General features: G+C 36.5%; 1 protein-coding gene across 1 annotated transcript in view; it reads left to right on the forward strand.

Moving 5' to 3' along the window:
- The window catches only part of LOC125670612 (uncharacterized), a 47,079-nt gene that overhangs the window by 11,195 nt on the left and 19,968 nt on the right, over nucleotides 1-15,916 (forward strand). The window contains exons 2-12 of the mRNA XM_048905857.2: nucleotides 4,387-4,631; nucleotides 5,026-5,833; nucleotides 5,977-6,124; nucleotides 7,704-7,861; nucleotides 8,351-8,667; nucleotides 8,798-9,620; nucleotides 9,820-10,163; nucleotides 10,237-11,053; nucleotides 11,267-11,607; nucleotides 11,728-14,291; nucleotides 15,537-15,773. Coding sequence (XP_048761814.2) covers nucleotides 4,387-4,631; nucleotides 5,026-5,833; nucleotides 5,977-6,124; nucleotides 7,704-7,861; nucleotides 8,351-8,667; nucleotides 8,798-9,620; nucleotides 9,820-10,163; nucleotides 10,237-11,053; nucleotides 11,267-11,607; nucleotides 11,728-14,291; nucleotides 15,537-15,773 — 6,802 coding nt within the window. The remainder of the gene's footprint in view (nucleotides 1-4,386; nucleotides 4,632-5,025; nucleotides 5,834-5,976; nucleotides 6,125-7,703; nucleotides 7,862-8,350; nucleotides 8,668-8,797; nucleotides 9,621-9,819; nucleotides 10,164-10,236; nucleotides 11,054-11,266; nucleotides 11,608-11,727; nucleotides 14,292-15,536; nucleotides 15,774-15,916) is intronic.

The raw sequence follows: 15,916 nt of genomic DNA on the forward strand, positions 1-15,916 counted from the left end.
GTGTCCGGTTTTTGTAAGGGTGGAACTTTAAATCTCTGGTTTATCCCATTTTCCCCCTGAGAACTAATTTCATTTATGCTAAACAAGAAAGTCTCAGACATGACATGGCAGAGAATTTCAAAATCATCGAATCAACGTCACAGCTCTTGATGCAGCAATCACTATGGCGTTTTAGTAAAGAATATATTTCGATATTTTCAAAACATCCGCTTATCATTTAATTTACAAATCAAATTTCCCAACACTGTGTTTTAACCATGAAATGTTGATATGAATCTTGTATACACAAGATAATTTTTTTTTTTGGATAAACAGACTGATAAACGTTTACGTTATTCATTAAAAGTTCATTTACATTACATGCATTTGCATCCAAGGATACGCCCCTTAAATATGAATATCAAATTAATGATACACCTCATTTCTAGTATGAACAGTGTTTATGATATTTTTATAAATCACTAAAACTACGTGACGCATTTTCCATCTTTCTAGTTTGAGGATTATTTCTAATCTCTATTTTTTTTCATATTAAGAAGAATTAAATATTCCCGTTTTCAAAGCATATTTCAATAAAGAGCTTTGTTTTTCCGCGTTGTATTACGTCTCGTCTCTGATGATCCGCGCCTGTCAACTCGATGTGATCCCACGGATCTAGTTGTTGTAGTTATATAATGGATGCACTGTGAAAGTAATCCTGTATCGGCCATAATTGTAATATTCTTGGTCTGTTGATGAGACGTTAATTTTCAAGGGCGTGCTCTCTAGAAGTTATATCCTGAAAATACTGTAAATCTTTGAGAATCTATTTCAAGAAGGTCTCAGACGAGACGACGTAGTTCTGAGTCCGGGGGTGGGGGTGTTCAGATTTCAGGGTATGACTGTGCACTGACTAGAGGCCAACGGGTATCAATGATAACCTGAACATGTCAAACAACAAGAAAGGTAAAATTGCATTGTACAATAAACACTCATAGACCATTACAGCTGATCGCAAAATAAATTCACTCACATATATCATGCATACTGTGACCTAAAACGCTGATGCAGGTGCCCTTAACTTTAAGTTCCACAAGATACGAGTCAAGGACAGTAATCTTGACGGTAGCGGAGTGGTAAGACTCGGGGTTCGTGGTGTCGGTTACCACAGACTCTTGTCCACATACATGTAAAAAGCACCGGATGTTCCTTTGTCAAGTGATCGGCGGTGAAAGCGGAAGTTGTGGGTCTTTCGGATAAAACCTTAAAGCTGCGATGGCGAGCCGGATAGACTTTGGCGCTATAAAGATTAAAAGAACCCTCACAGCTCGAGTGGTCCATGATCGTCTACCCTTGGCCAGGTATTTGTTCTTCACCAAAAATCGAGATTTCTTCATGAAATATTAACCTCAGAACAAATAAACAAAATATAATTACATGTCAGACTTTAAACAATTAAACATATGAATTCTATGCAACCCTTCCCGATGACATCAACTGCTAACCCAGGGACCATGGCGAACATTTACGAATATATTAGAGGACAAGTCTATTGATATATCATATATCTAGTAATATATTAGTAATTAGTTTAGTGAAATATATAATTTTAGAACTATATACATAATCACAATAAGCATGCTTATTATTGTTATTATGCATGTATTTCACAGGGACAGAGAGAGTTTTCGAAATTTGATAAATTTTCAAACTACAGCCTAACTAGCCCTTTCTTGGGGGCGCTGTTGATTCAGAGGATTAAAGATTCAACAATTAGTAAGCTTTGGCGCCTCAGTAGATATAAAAATATCGGAATTCACATTCTACACACACACACACACAAAAAACTCAACTTAGGCATGGCTATATACTGACAATGTAGTTTCTGTAAAGTTGAATATTTTATGCACGGGGATAACAACGAACAAAAAGTGAACTCATTAAATCACCCGAGTGGTTTAAATAATTAGAATATGGTCCCATTAATCAAAATGGATTAGAAAAGCAATTGTTGTAAATTGACATTAATGATCCACGGCTAACAATTCCTTTCTTCGTCAACATGCATGTTTGTATTTTTTCCACCATAAATACCTTCCCATTTGTATTTTACGTACAGGACTAGGTATCCGGATTCCAATGATTAAATACAATATGCTATATCCAAAGACCATATGAAACACCTATACAAGTTTTCAAAGTTTTTTTAAAATTTCAATTGCAGACAAACAAACAATCACTCACATACACACATGTACATCATGGCTGGAAGATATGGCAACAAACTATTGATAAATTATTGAATACATGTATCTTCAAATAAACATTTCCAGTTCAACCATCTTGTTTTGAACACATCAGCTTTGTTCTTTGTTTTATACATTTTTTCTTCACTTTTATGATATGTTTTTAAGTACTTGACTACATTCTGAAATAGTAAAAAAAAATAAAAAATAAAAAAAATGAAAGTTTTCAAAGTTGATCATCAGGATTGATTCACTCCCATAACATGACTCAGCGAAAGGCGGGGTCAACCTCTCCCAGCCACTCCCTCTCTCCTCTTCATTTTCCTCTTTTCCCCCTCTGTCCCTCCTCTCTCCCTTCCAAAACTTCACCCTTCTGTCCTCTTCACTTTTCTCCCCCTTACCTTCTCAAGCCCCCCCCCCCCCCCACTTTCATTCTGCCCCTCTACTATTCTAGCGGTAGCCTGATAAATTTAATAATAGAAGAAGGTATGGCGATCTTCAACTGACATTTAGACAACAATTAATACGATGACAGATTTATACCCTGAATAGAATGGAGGGGGGATTATAAACTGTTTTTGCATGATTCTTACGTGGAATAGAACTTTTGAAAAAGCTACGTGATGAGTAAAGTCTGTTAAATACAAAAATGTTAGCATTCTAACGACTTCCTTCGTTATAAAAGCTTTATTGAATTTTATTTCCATGAAAAATGCAATGAGATCCGGTTTGTCATATTTATACTTCCTGCAATGTACAGGTTTATTTTCTAAAATTGATTCCTGGAGGGATATAATATTTCATGAATCTACGCCTATCTTTATTGCTGAAATCAAAATATACATAAAGTGTTCATCGATTGGACTAAGAGATATACTGCTTAAGCGATATCATATTTTTATGACCGGGGATATAATTTCCGAGATTCAAAACTGATTACTTGTTCGATCGTTGATGAAACATTAAACATCATTGTAACAACAATGTATAAGCGCTGGACACAGTGAATGAATCTGGTTGTCAATGAAATATCACAAGAAAGTGATTTTGTTTTTAAAAGAAAACCAATGGATTCTGTATGAGAAAGAAGACCCATTTAGGGTACACTGTACTTTTATTTTACAATTCAGGACTAAATTCAAACAAATGAGAAAAAAACTTTCTAAATGACTCCTTTTGATTTATACAGAGTAACTGATTGATAAGTAAATAAAATCTGAAGGTGTTTATGTTGTTTTCCAGATCTTCATTATCACATATCCACATACACGTATACAGTTCCCAGAATGCTACTGCCTCACGGTACTACAACGGCAAGCTTATGTATTTCCTGTTAGTTTTAAGCATCAAAACGACGTCCTTCCCGAATCTATCAAAGCGACATTCTCCTTCCTGTCTGTAGATAATCAAAACGACACGATATCTTAATTACATTTTTTGTTTGTATCATAACTACATACTTACATTTTCTGTATAGATATATAAAAATGACTACATGCCTGTATCTTATATCTGAATATTATCAAAACATCATGTTTACAATATTTTGTATGGATGTCATCAAAACGACACCATACAACATACCAACATTTTCTGTATGAATACCATCAAAATGCTTCTGAAGAAAAGATGAAATACACATAGAGTAAGTTTTTAACCTCGTTGATTACAAATGCATATGAAAGTAGGTTTGTATGTTTGGTATTTAGGGTTGGGTTTGGAATTGGAGATTCAGAGATATATAGCTTTTGGTCTGTCCGTCTGTCTGTCTGTCCGCAAAATGTTAGCCTTGGCCATAACTTTTGAACGCTTAGTGGTAGGTGCATCCTTTGTGACAAGACATTTCCTTTTGTACCAAAATTACTTTGCTACCATACGGGGGCATCAATGTTTCATTATTTGTTTTTTTAAATTCTGCATGACAATATATTCGTACTTCATTGTTTATGAAAGCATATCATTAAGCTGAGATTGTTTTGACATGTACCAATAATTAGAATTCATTTCTGTGGGAACCTCAAACTTCGTGCACTACATGGATATCCAATAAGATCGTGATATAAAACTCTACTAATGTATGGAGCAGTACAAATGTTCTACCTTACATTCTAAAATGAACAATGTTTGATAAATATAATTACGATTTTCTCTTTCAAAATAGGGATACTTTGCACATATACCACAGAGACTCCGACAACAGAAGGGACAACAGAAGAGACAACGGATGTGTCATCAACCTCCCAGGAGACCACGACACAATCATCAACGCAATCAACAACCACTATAGCAGATACAACGTCAACAACACTGGCAGCGACAACTGAGACAACAGTTAGTGACACAACAACAACTAGCGCTCCTGATGAATCTGTCTCCACTTCTCTGGAATCGATCAGTGGTTTGCAGGTAACGGTGTCTGGATGCTAATAATATCAATGTGTATTATTAACTCCCTCTAGTTAAATAAAGATATTCATAATCATTCATAACCTGATTGCTGTGTGAAAATTCGTTGATTTGCTGAGTTCTGATTTTTTATTTTAATCTCGTATGTGAAATATCTATCTATCTATCTATCTATCTATCTATCTATCTATCTATCTATCTATCTACCTATCTATTTATCTACCTATCTATCTATTTATCTATTTATCTATCTATCTAAAATCGTTCTTGATGATATAATACTACACATGGTATTTCAGCTTCAACGAGTGAAAAAAATCAAAATACTCACTGGTAGATTATAAACATTCGCTAACTGCATACAGCTCAGTCTACATTTTTATATCAAATTTAGATTGATTATCCCACATATTCAATGATTGGAGAATTGACGATATTCAACATCTCGCTGAATAGTGGGACAAAGCACACGACCGTAGCAGTAATAGAAAATCAAACTACAGTGGTTTGTGTTGAAGACAGCGACGCTTTGGTCTTTGACTGGACGTACAACTTCACCAGAAATGGCGCTATCAACTTGGAGATAATCATCACTAACGACGTGTCGCAGGCGTCTGCCTCTCTTACCATATACAAGTACTATGCCATCAATGGAATATCTGCAACGAATGTTAGTGGAGTGTATAACACAAATGAAAATATACAGGTGAATTTTATCATTGATTCCAACGCTGAGAAGCCTCAGGGTTCGGTGTGGTTCAATGTCACGTGGGGAAATGGGAATTTGTCAGAGGGTACATTGGATGTTGAGACGTCGTCTCCCGAGTCAGCCTCGCACGCATACACACTTCAAGGAAACTACACAGTCGTTTTAACTCTGAGTTCCCAAGTACAGTCCTACAACATTTCTTATACAGTCTACGTCTGGGATCAACTAAATGTTGTTCTATATTCCAATCCAACAGCAAAATTAAACGAAATTGTATCATTTGAATTTAACAGTCCACCATATTCAAATTTTCGATACCTTGTGACGTATGGAGACGGCACCACGAAGGAAAATTCCGATTTGGACTTGTATCGGCTATACGATATTTCGCCTTGGACAAAATCGTATTCCACGGCTGGAGAATACAACGTCACCCTGACAGCATGGAATCCCATCTACACCACGTCCATGAGCTATGTTGTCAACGTCACAGGTAAGTTTTTGTTGATCATTCTGTACATGCTACTTTTCATCTGCGAAAAATGTCCTATTAGTCAAAGAAACCCAGTTACTTTATGCCTTTTTGATATATCCACACACAAAGATCTTTTAATTTGTTTCAATATTTCCACCAAGACTACACCCCTGTGCGTCTGATTGGCGGAGACGTTCATTTTGAGGGATCGGTGGAAGTGTTTTACGCTGGAAGCTGGAGGTCACTGTGTGACACGAACTGGAACAATATGACGGCGAATATTGTGTGTTTTATGGCAGGGTATTCCAGGTAAGTAGAATCAGGGGCGGATCCAGAACTTCTTCATTGAGGAGGGTTTGTTTGTTTGATTGATTGCATATTGTTTCACGTCCCTCTTGAGAATCTTTCACTCATATGGAGACGTCACTATTGCCGGTGAAAGGCTGCAAAATTTAGGCCCATGCTCGGCGCTTTCGAACTTTGAGTAGAGAGGTATCTTTTTCGTACCACAACTGCTGTGACACGGGACCTCGGTTTATGTGGTCTCATCCGAAAGACGGCCCCATTTAGTCACCTCGTATGACAAACAAGGGGTACTGAGGACCTGTTATAACCTGGATACCCACGGGATTGGTACATTAGATAATATTCTTTCCAGTAAAAGGAAGCGGTAGAAGATCCCAAAATAATATATAACATATATGTAGTTATTTTTAGCTTATTTTAAAGTTTTTCACAGTCGGTTTTGAAACACTAGCTGGCGTAATCATGATTCGGGCTTTTTCTCTGTTTTATAATGGATAGATATGGGTTTTTTTTAATATCTTAACGTAACCATAGATAACAGCTCATGTTTCACCATCAAAGACACTAAAATATAATTCCCACTAAAATAAGTAGACGTACATTAACTGTGTTTATATAGATTTTTCCAACCAATGGGAGTTTCAACCTCTGTAAACCCTAAACTCTCAATTTAGACACAAAATAGAAATAGGATTTTTTTTGTCTTTGAAGTATTAAATGACAAAAAGTGAATTATGTTTGACGCATGTACATATGAGCCGTTCCTAGCAAAAAGGCCCTTATCTTATCCAACAATGTTTTTCAAAAAACGTCATAATGAAAAAACGCAGCGTCATATTTTACATACTTGAAAAGACAAAGGTCATGATAATACCAATCACGAGTTGTTTGTCATCTTTGATTGACTGTAATATTTTAACAACAATCAACATTGCTCTCATATTTTGAGGGATGTTTTCTATAGTACACACTTTAGCACTAATATACTTAAGGGCCCTTTTTGCTGGGAACGGCTCATATAGTAACTTTTCGAATGACGAATAGCTGCAGAAATGTTCACACAAACTGAATCCAAAAGACAGTCAACATTTTGAGATGGTATCTTTGAGTCAAACGCATTTGACGTATTTCATACCAATTGTTAGACAGTTCTTGGCACACTGATTTTGACTATGGATTACTCCGTTTACCTGATGTAGATATAAGGCTCCTGGCGGGTTTGCCCGGTCGACATAGGATGCTAACTCCCCCCCAAGGCACCTGATCCCACCTCTGGTATATCCAGGGGTCCGTGTTTGCCCAACTCTATTTTGTATTGCTTATGCAAGTTATGGGATTGATCACTGTTCGTTATCTTCACCTTTCTTTTATTTAAAGACTTCGAATGTGTAATATAGCTGCATTTGAAGCACATGTTTTTTGTATTGATGATTTAACCGGTGAACAACAATTCACTTTATTATTGTCATACAGTTTGTATCCTACACCGTTGATTTGTATACCCAGAAATCATTTGTATTAGTGATGAGTACTTCTGATAATAATTTTCATCATCAATTAATCAATTTTATTAATATTACAGGACCTCAGCTGTAGCATACTCCAATTCGTACTTTGGTGTTGGTGAAGCGTCACGCATGAGTATTCATTGTGAAGGCTTGGAGTGGGATACCGAGGAGTGCTTCCCGAATTCGGAAACCATTACCTGTCCTGTTGCCGGAGTCAGGTGTTCAACAGACGGTAGGAATTTATATTGTCAGATCTTAAAATTCTGAATAAACGATAAGATTTCAGTTTGCGTAAAAAGCTTTTAGAAGTTTATGTGTTAAAAGTTAATTACTAGTACCTTAATTCTGAAAGTATACGTACATCTTGTACATGTTTGAATTATCCGGTTTTACATATTTTAAAATGTCACAAGATCTATCTGGTAAACGCATTTCCTTTAGATTTATACTATCAGTTACTAGTATATAATTAAAGCTATGTATCTTTTGATACTTTCTAATACATTTTAAACACTTTAATCAAAAGAAGGTTTGGGATTGTGCAATCGTATGTATGCGCTTTATCAGACCCCTAGTTTAGATTATATATGATTCATATAAATGGATGTGAATTCTATTTTTGCGTATATAATTGGGATTACTATGAATTAATAACAATTATTCAATCAATAATTCAGAAGTGCCGTAAATTATCACACAAGTGTTTTATTTTACTTTCAAGGTGTCTTCATGTTTAAGTTATCCTACGGTCAGGATTCTACTGTTTCAATGCCAAGTAGCGAGCAGTCTGTCATTAACTTCGACTACGTTGCGGAATTGCCATCCTTTGATGCCATCATTACCAACAGCACCACGCTGAGCACACAAAACGTCCAGTATAGCACAGAAAACAAAACCATCCGATTGACCTTGACCCCGTCACTGTTTTCTGACGTTGGATTTGGAACTCATGTGATTTTATTCAGATTATCAAACGAAAATCACACCAAGGACGTTGAAGTTATAGTGAATTTTGAAGAAAATATTAGCCAGTTTGAGGTACGTAAGAATTTTATTTCAAAAATCCGTTTTGGGGCTTTACAAATACCCCAATACGTTTTCATATAAGCCATATTTCCAAGAAAATTTCACAGGTCTGATATACGGGTACTACAAATTCTTTTAACAGGTTCAATACAACAGTTTTAACGAATACGAAAAATCAGCTTTCTTCAACGCTTCCGTGGCGAGTGGATCGAACCTGCGGTTCATTTGGGTTTATGGTGATGACACGGTGATAACTTGCAATTACACAGGGAATACAACAAGGTTTTTCCAGTTCAATCACACGTTTATAGATTTCGGAACTATAAATGTCACAGCCATAGCATCGAATGGCATTATGACAGCAACACAGACATTCACCGTTTTTGTTTTTCACAAAATAAACGGAATTTCGATTAATACAACTAAATCAACTTACCAAACGCTGGAGAATACCGAAATAATTCTCCAGGTTGCCGAAACTGCCCTTCAACCACAGGGGCAGGTAAACACCACAATAGATTTCGGAAATGGTAACATTACGAACTTCATGTTGGCTGCAAACGATACGAACTTAATCCCATACCTACCTTTCACCCAACAGTATACCATCCAAGGAAACTATACAGTTCAAATGGTGCACAGTGCTTACGGCAACACCATGAACGAAACATTGTATATCCAGATATGGGACGAACTAACTGTCAATCTTTCATCTGTTACCCAGACGAAAGTCGATATAGATATAGAGTTCAGTTTTGGTTCAACACCACGGTCAAATTTTATGTATCATATTTCTTTTGGGGACGGAACAGTTGTACAGAATCAGGAAAGCGACCTCTATCGTGAATATGATTTCCAGGGCTGGAACAAGTCCTACACACATCCGGGGATTTACAACGTTTCTATGACGGCATGGAACCCCGCCTATACCTCTTTCTTTTCTTATCCTATCAAAGTCACACAAGGTACATGAATTGCTATATGTAGTGTAATTTGATGGGACATAAAAATCATTAGTAATAACATCATAGATAGATTATATATATATATATATATATATATATATATATATATATATATATATATACATTTTTGTTGTTTATTAATTAAATTTCAAATTTGACAAAGTATTAATCAATTTCTCATCTTTTTTTTTTTCCATAGATCAGATAATGAATTTTACAATAGAAGACGAATATCAACAGAACATAAAGTATTTTTACGGGGATACAACAGAAGTTCTGTTTTATTTCGAAACTCTCAATGACCTCGTGATAGACGCGGAGCTGGATTTAATGATTGGAGACACAGAAATCAACTCCAGCATGATTGTTATTAACCAGACAGAGGCGAAAGAAAAGCTGATCCATCTCCCTCTGCAGCACGTATTATATACTGTTCCTTACGGAAACCACTCCCTGAATGCAACTCTTTATGCCCAAAACAGAACTGAGTTTCGATCTATCATTGTGGTTTTACACTACGAAGAAAGAATAACAGGCTTACAGGTTAGTAATATTCATTATAAAATGGTATGCTGTGAAAATTATAGAAATCATCTAAATTTAATTTTGATTTTAGGTTTCTTTTGAAGAAAATGTTGAAGTTGGAACAGTAGCTGAATTTCACGCTTCACTGATAAGCGGATCGAATTATGACGTCGAATGGATTCACGACAATGTTTCAAACGTTTTCAGTTACTCAAACAACGAAACGCGAGCGTTTAGCTATAACTATACATTTCTATACACGGGAGATGTAACTGTGACTCTTCATGTAACCAACTTGGTTTCCGCTCAGAATTTCACACTGTTGTTTCACAGTTATTACAAAGTCAATGGTATTTATCTTGAAGTTGGAAAAATTTATCAAACAACTGAAATCGTCGAAATAGCAGTGATAGTAAATGGTTCTGCTAGTCAGCCGCAAGGAGATGTCAGCTTAGTTTTGGACTTCGGAGACAGTACAAATACAAATAGCAGTTTATCAATGGACGCCTTCACTTTAAAATCTAGTTTCAACACGACGCGACTGTACACAATTCAAGGAAACTACACGATTACTGCGAATTTGACATCGCCAATTGGATCAGAAATTCTCGAGTCCATCGTTTACGTTTGGGATAAGTTAGCCGTTAATTTGTCCTCGCAAGTAGTGAAGAAGGTTTATGAAAATATTACTTTTGAATTCGACAACACTCCGAATTCGAATTTCTTATACATCGTAGCGTATGGTGATGGTGAGACACGAAAGAACGACGAGGGCGACCTCTATAGGTCGTACGACATCCAAAGCTGGAATAAATCGTACGAAGATCCGGATTTGTACAACGTAACCCTGTATGCATGGAATCCTTTATACTCCAGTTTTTATTCGTACTTGATATATGTATCTGAAGGTAATGTTCTACAACCATCAATATTTCCGTACTTAATATGATATGCATGATTCCTGTTTTTTGTTTGTTATATAAATCCATATCGCTGCTGATATGTAATTTGATGTTTTTCAAAAGTTGTTTTGATGATTAACTTGTTCTCCCTTCACTCTGTTTCCAAAACTGACATCCTTCGTAGCAAGTTATATAGCAACAATTCTGTTGACTTTTCAGACCAGATAACAAACTTCACAGTGGATGGCGATCCGTCCTCACCTGCAATACTGATATCCAAATACTCCGTCGACATCCAGTTCAACTTTACTACCCTAAACAATACTTTTGTACCAGACTTACTCTTTAAGGCTTCTATCAACAACATTAGTATCGACACAAATGGGGCAAATATCAATCAGTTGGATGACACTATTGTTTTCACCATGGACGCTCGTTTGATGGCTAACTTCACCTATGGTGTCTACGAGATAGATTTCTCACTACTGGCACAAAACGAGACGGAGGAACATTTCGTTAACTTAACTCTAATTTACGAGCAAGCTATTGAAGATATAATGGTAAGTTTTGATTGAGTAAGTGTATTTCAATTGAAATACATGTATTAAAATATAGCTCGCTTAAAATTTCATCGTGATCCAAATCAGTATACTGCAGTAACTATATCTTCATGTTTACAGGTGGAATATGATCTCTATACAGAAGTCGGTCACCAATTACAAATAAATGCAACCATTATCAATGGTTCTCACATGAACACGGAGTGGTTCCTAGGCCCTAAAGACAAACAGCACTTCTTGCATCCATGCAACGATACGAGATCATTTTCCATCAACCACACATTTGTCGAAACAGGGGAAATCAATGTTACCGTGATAGGAAAGAACCTTGTATCCCAATTTAGTAAGAGTTTCATTCTATTCTACTACTACGCTATCAATGGATACGTGTTGTTGCCCAATGACACTGTGCAAACAATTGAAAATGCAACAGTTGTTATAGAGGTGGAAAGTTCTGCAAACCAACCTCAAGGTATTGTAGATATTGAAGTTCACTTTGGAGATGGTGACTCGACAAATATATCTCTAGAAGCAAGTGATTTAAGCCTTGCAAGCGGTATTCCCTTAACACACCACTACATATTCCAAGGCTACTATACCATCACCGCAATTCTGTCATCGAATATCAACAGCATGAATTTGACCAAAACTATTGCAATATGGGATAAACTTGACGTTAAGCTGGCACCAGTATCTCCAACTCGAGTAGATGATGATGCTGTGTTTGCATTTGTGTCTACACCAAATTCAAATTTTCTTTACAATGTAACTTATGATGATGGAACCTACATTACAAACAAGGAGAGCGATTTGTATCATCACTACAATTTTACATCTTGGAATAAATCCTACTCGCAGCCAAAGAAATTTTACAATGTCACCCTTACGGCATGGAATCCACGACATACGTCGTTTTACTGGATTTTTGTTCTAATTGAATATCCATTGCATGAGGGAAAGATAGGAGTATTTCCCATCACAGAGATGATCCCTCGACCAGACGGACGACAGAACGTGACCATGGAGTTGTTGGAAAACCTTCCTGATCCATCCAACGTCGTGTGTACCTTCGACAACGACGAAAATGACGTTACCGTCAATTATTCGATTGCAAGATTTGGACGTAATCACCCAATACAAAGAAACTATACGTTTAAAACAGATGGGGACAAAAATGTCACGTTCTCTTGTCATAATTCTGTCAGTAGTTATAAAGGTTTTTCTGTAATACAAGTGCGTTCTTTTACCGCAGAAGACTTCAATTATACATTTCAAAACCCTGTCAACATGAACATGTCTCTTGTACCTACTCAAAGCTCCGATGGAATTCATTTTCCGTACAAACCAAAGCATGACGAAGTAAATGTTACTTTTAATTTAACGTTATTTCAATGTTCAAGATTGCCCCCAAACATAGAGACTGTATGGAAATTTGGGGACGGCACAAACGAGGAACGCCTCATCTATCAGACACAGTTTGAATACATTCACGAGTTTACGCAGCGAGGTAATTATACCATGACCTTCCAAATTCTCGATCACAACTACAATACAACGTCCACGTGGGTGTTCAACATAACACTAGGAACTATGATTATGTTTTGCGACAAACCTAGCATTGACTTACGAAAGGAAAATTTTACATTAACTGCCACAAAACTGTTAGGAAATGCAACTTACACTTTTGAAGTAGATGTATTAGAAAACAATCCAAACATATCTCACTTGCAGGAAATTGGAAATGTATATGAGCCTGAGTATGGGTACAGTACAACAAATGTGAGTGTGCAGTTTTATGAGTACGGTTTCTATCTACCAAAAGTTACAGGGACAAATGGGACGGTAACAGAGATTGTGTATCTTGACAATCCTATCATCGCTGATTACAACATCACTGGTGAAATAGACCTCGTTTTAAATCCCAGTAACTGGAAAGTGGTGGTGCCTCCGGGGGAAGCTATATTCTACGTTGAAATCATGAACACTACAGACGATCCCCTGTTTGGTAAACCAAAGAGACCCTTCACGCACTGTAGTCTTCAGACTGGGGACTTGGTGGATAAAAATGTTTACAACCAAGTCTTTAACATCACGGCGGATAATCCGATGCAGTTTAATTATACATATATTTCGCTTGGAAACTTGACGGTGTCTATAACTTGTCATAACAATATATCGGAATTTAAGATTGTGAAGCCGATTTACGTTGGAAATGACTGTTATTCCAAGGTTGGTCTTTTCGACCGCAAAAATTCCATGCCCAATGAATCCATGACCGTATCAACAGCTACAGATGTGTACATTTACAGCAGAATGGACGTTCGATGTCTAGAGAATAACACAAATTACAACTGGACTATTCGGAAAACAGATGAGCTTGGTTCTGATTTAGACCTCGTTATCTATGATAACCCATTGGGCACAAACACAGCGATGTTTTTAATCACCAAAGGATCATTCGATGCAGGGCTTTACAGAATAAAATTGAATGTAACTCTCACATCAACCTACTTTTACGAGTATACATACATGATGTTTAAAGATCCTCCACCTTTTGCCTATATTTCTGGGGGAAATACAAATACGATTACTTCTTCAGTCACATCTTACAAGTTTGACGCCTCCTTCTCCCACAACGGAAAAGGAGAAAGGAATAACATCAATTTTCAATGGACCTGCAGAAGGTTTGCTATATTTTAAATCAAATCGAATAAACACTGCTTCTTGCACATAAATATGAGAAATAATAGAGATGAGATGCAGTCTATTATACCATCAAAACATATTTATAAACATTACTTAATATTTACTTTTCAATGCGTTTACCTATAATATATTTACAAATTGTTGTTCGTGTTGTTTTACGTCCCGTCGAGAATGTTTCACTCATTTTGAGACGTCACCACCAGCTGTAAATGAAGTATTACAAATTTAGCCCTATGCTTAGCGCCCAGGACCGTAGCAGTGAGGGGACCTCCGTTTTTAAGGTCATATTCTAAAGACCGTGATTCTCACATCTAAATGCCGAGCGTTTGGCGAAGGAACAATCACTATCTTTGTTCACGTCTGAAGTTTGACGCGGCCACGACACTAACGGTTCTCGAAATTACGAAATTTCGGTTGCGAAGCGAACGTTTTACCACTTCATTGTGAGCAATGTGCATCTGAATCTTGATAAATATAGTACGTCTATTTGAGAGCATTGATTTTGGACAACGATGAAATTAATATGTATATAAAAAGATATATTTCATTTAAAATACACGAGGGTATGAATTGCGACGCTTCACGCCGGCATACGTCATGAAAAATATGCTGGTATGAACATTGCAGTTCATGCCCTCATGTATTTTCAAAAATAAAATAAATTGTTTTGCTCCATCTATTCCTCTGTAGATCATTTAAAAATATTTGATGATCTTTCCGATCTTAATTATTGGACCTAAAATGTGGTTTCGGGAACTATGCTAGATATTTGTACATAGGCATGTGAATGTTATTTCACTGATAAGGATCAAGATATTTTCGTACTTTCTCTAGAATATCTTCGAATAACCTGCTATAGTATTTAGGTATTTCCAACCTTCCTGGAATTTGAAATATCAAACATGGTTTTAATTTAAAAAAAAAAAAATTCTCTTGACACTATCAGGTTTTATTTGTGTATACTTTATGATCGGTAGAGTGTGAATAATTCATGTTCTCTGATGATTTGGGATTAGCGGTAATTATTGTAATTGATTTAAAGCCCCAAGACAGGTATCGAATGATCACTGCACCAGAGGACCGACTTCATTTTTGCTAATGAATACCTTCTTTCTGACTATCTAATCGATTGGCAGGACAATCGTTGACATCCTTCATCAATACTAAATGATAATTTATCGAAAACAAATCCGGTATATCAATTTCTATTTCTTTCATTTTAGATTGACACATTCTTTTCCATTTGAAAATCATGATGTTGATATGAGAACCGGGCAGATTGTCAATAATTGTCCCGGGTCTGTGAATGAAAACGACAAATACCAAATCCAAGGTATCTCATCGGGGGCCAGATACGAAGCGACCGTTACAGTTAGCATCAATAACAGTCCTGGATCTGATGACACCTACACGCAAGTCTTAGTGGTGGACACTGGATCCTTACCAATTTTATCACTCAGGTGTGTGGACCCTTACCAATCTAATCACCAAGGTGTGATATCTGTTGGAATTCCCATGGGCACGAATTGTGCTCTTTTATTAGCTGACCTTGTTTTCTATTCTGATGAGACATAATCTATTAAAAAGCTTCTACATGTGAAGC

This window comes from Ostrea edulis, chromosome 4, assembly GCF_947568905.1.
Source record: "Ostrea edulis chromosome 4, xbOstEdul1.1, whole genome shotgun sequence".
NCBI lineage: Eukaryota > Metazoa > Mollusca > Bivalvia > Ostreida > Ostreidae > Ostrea > Ostrea edulis.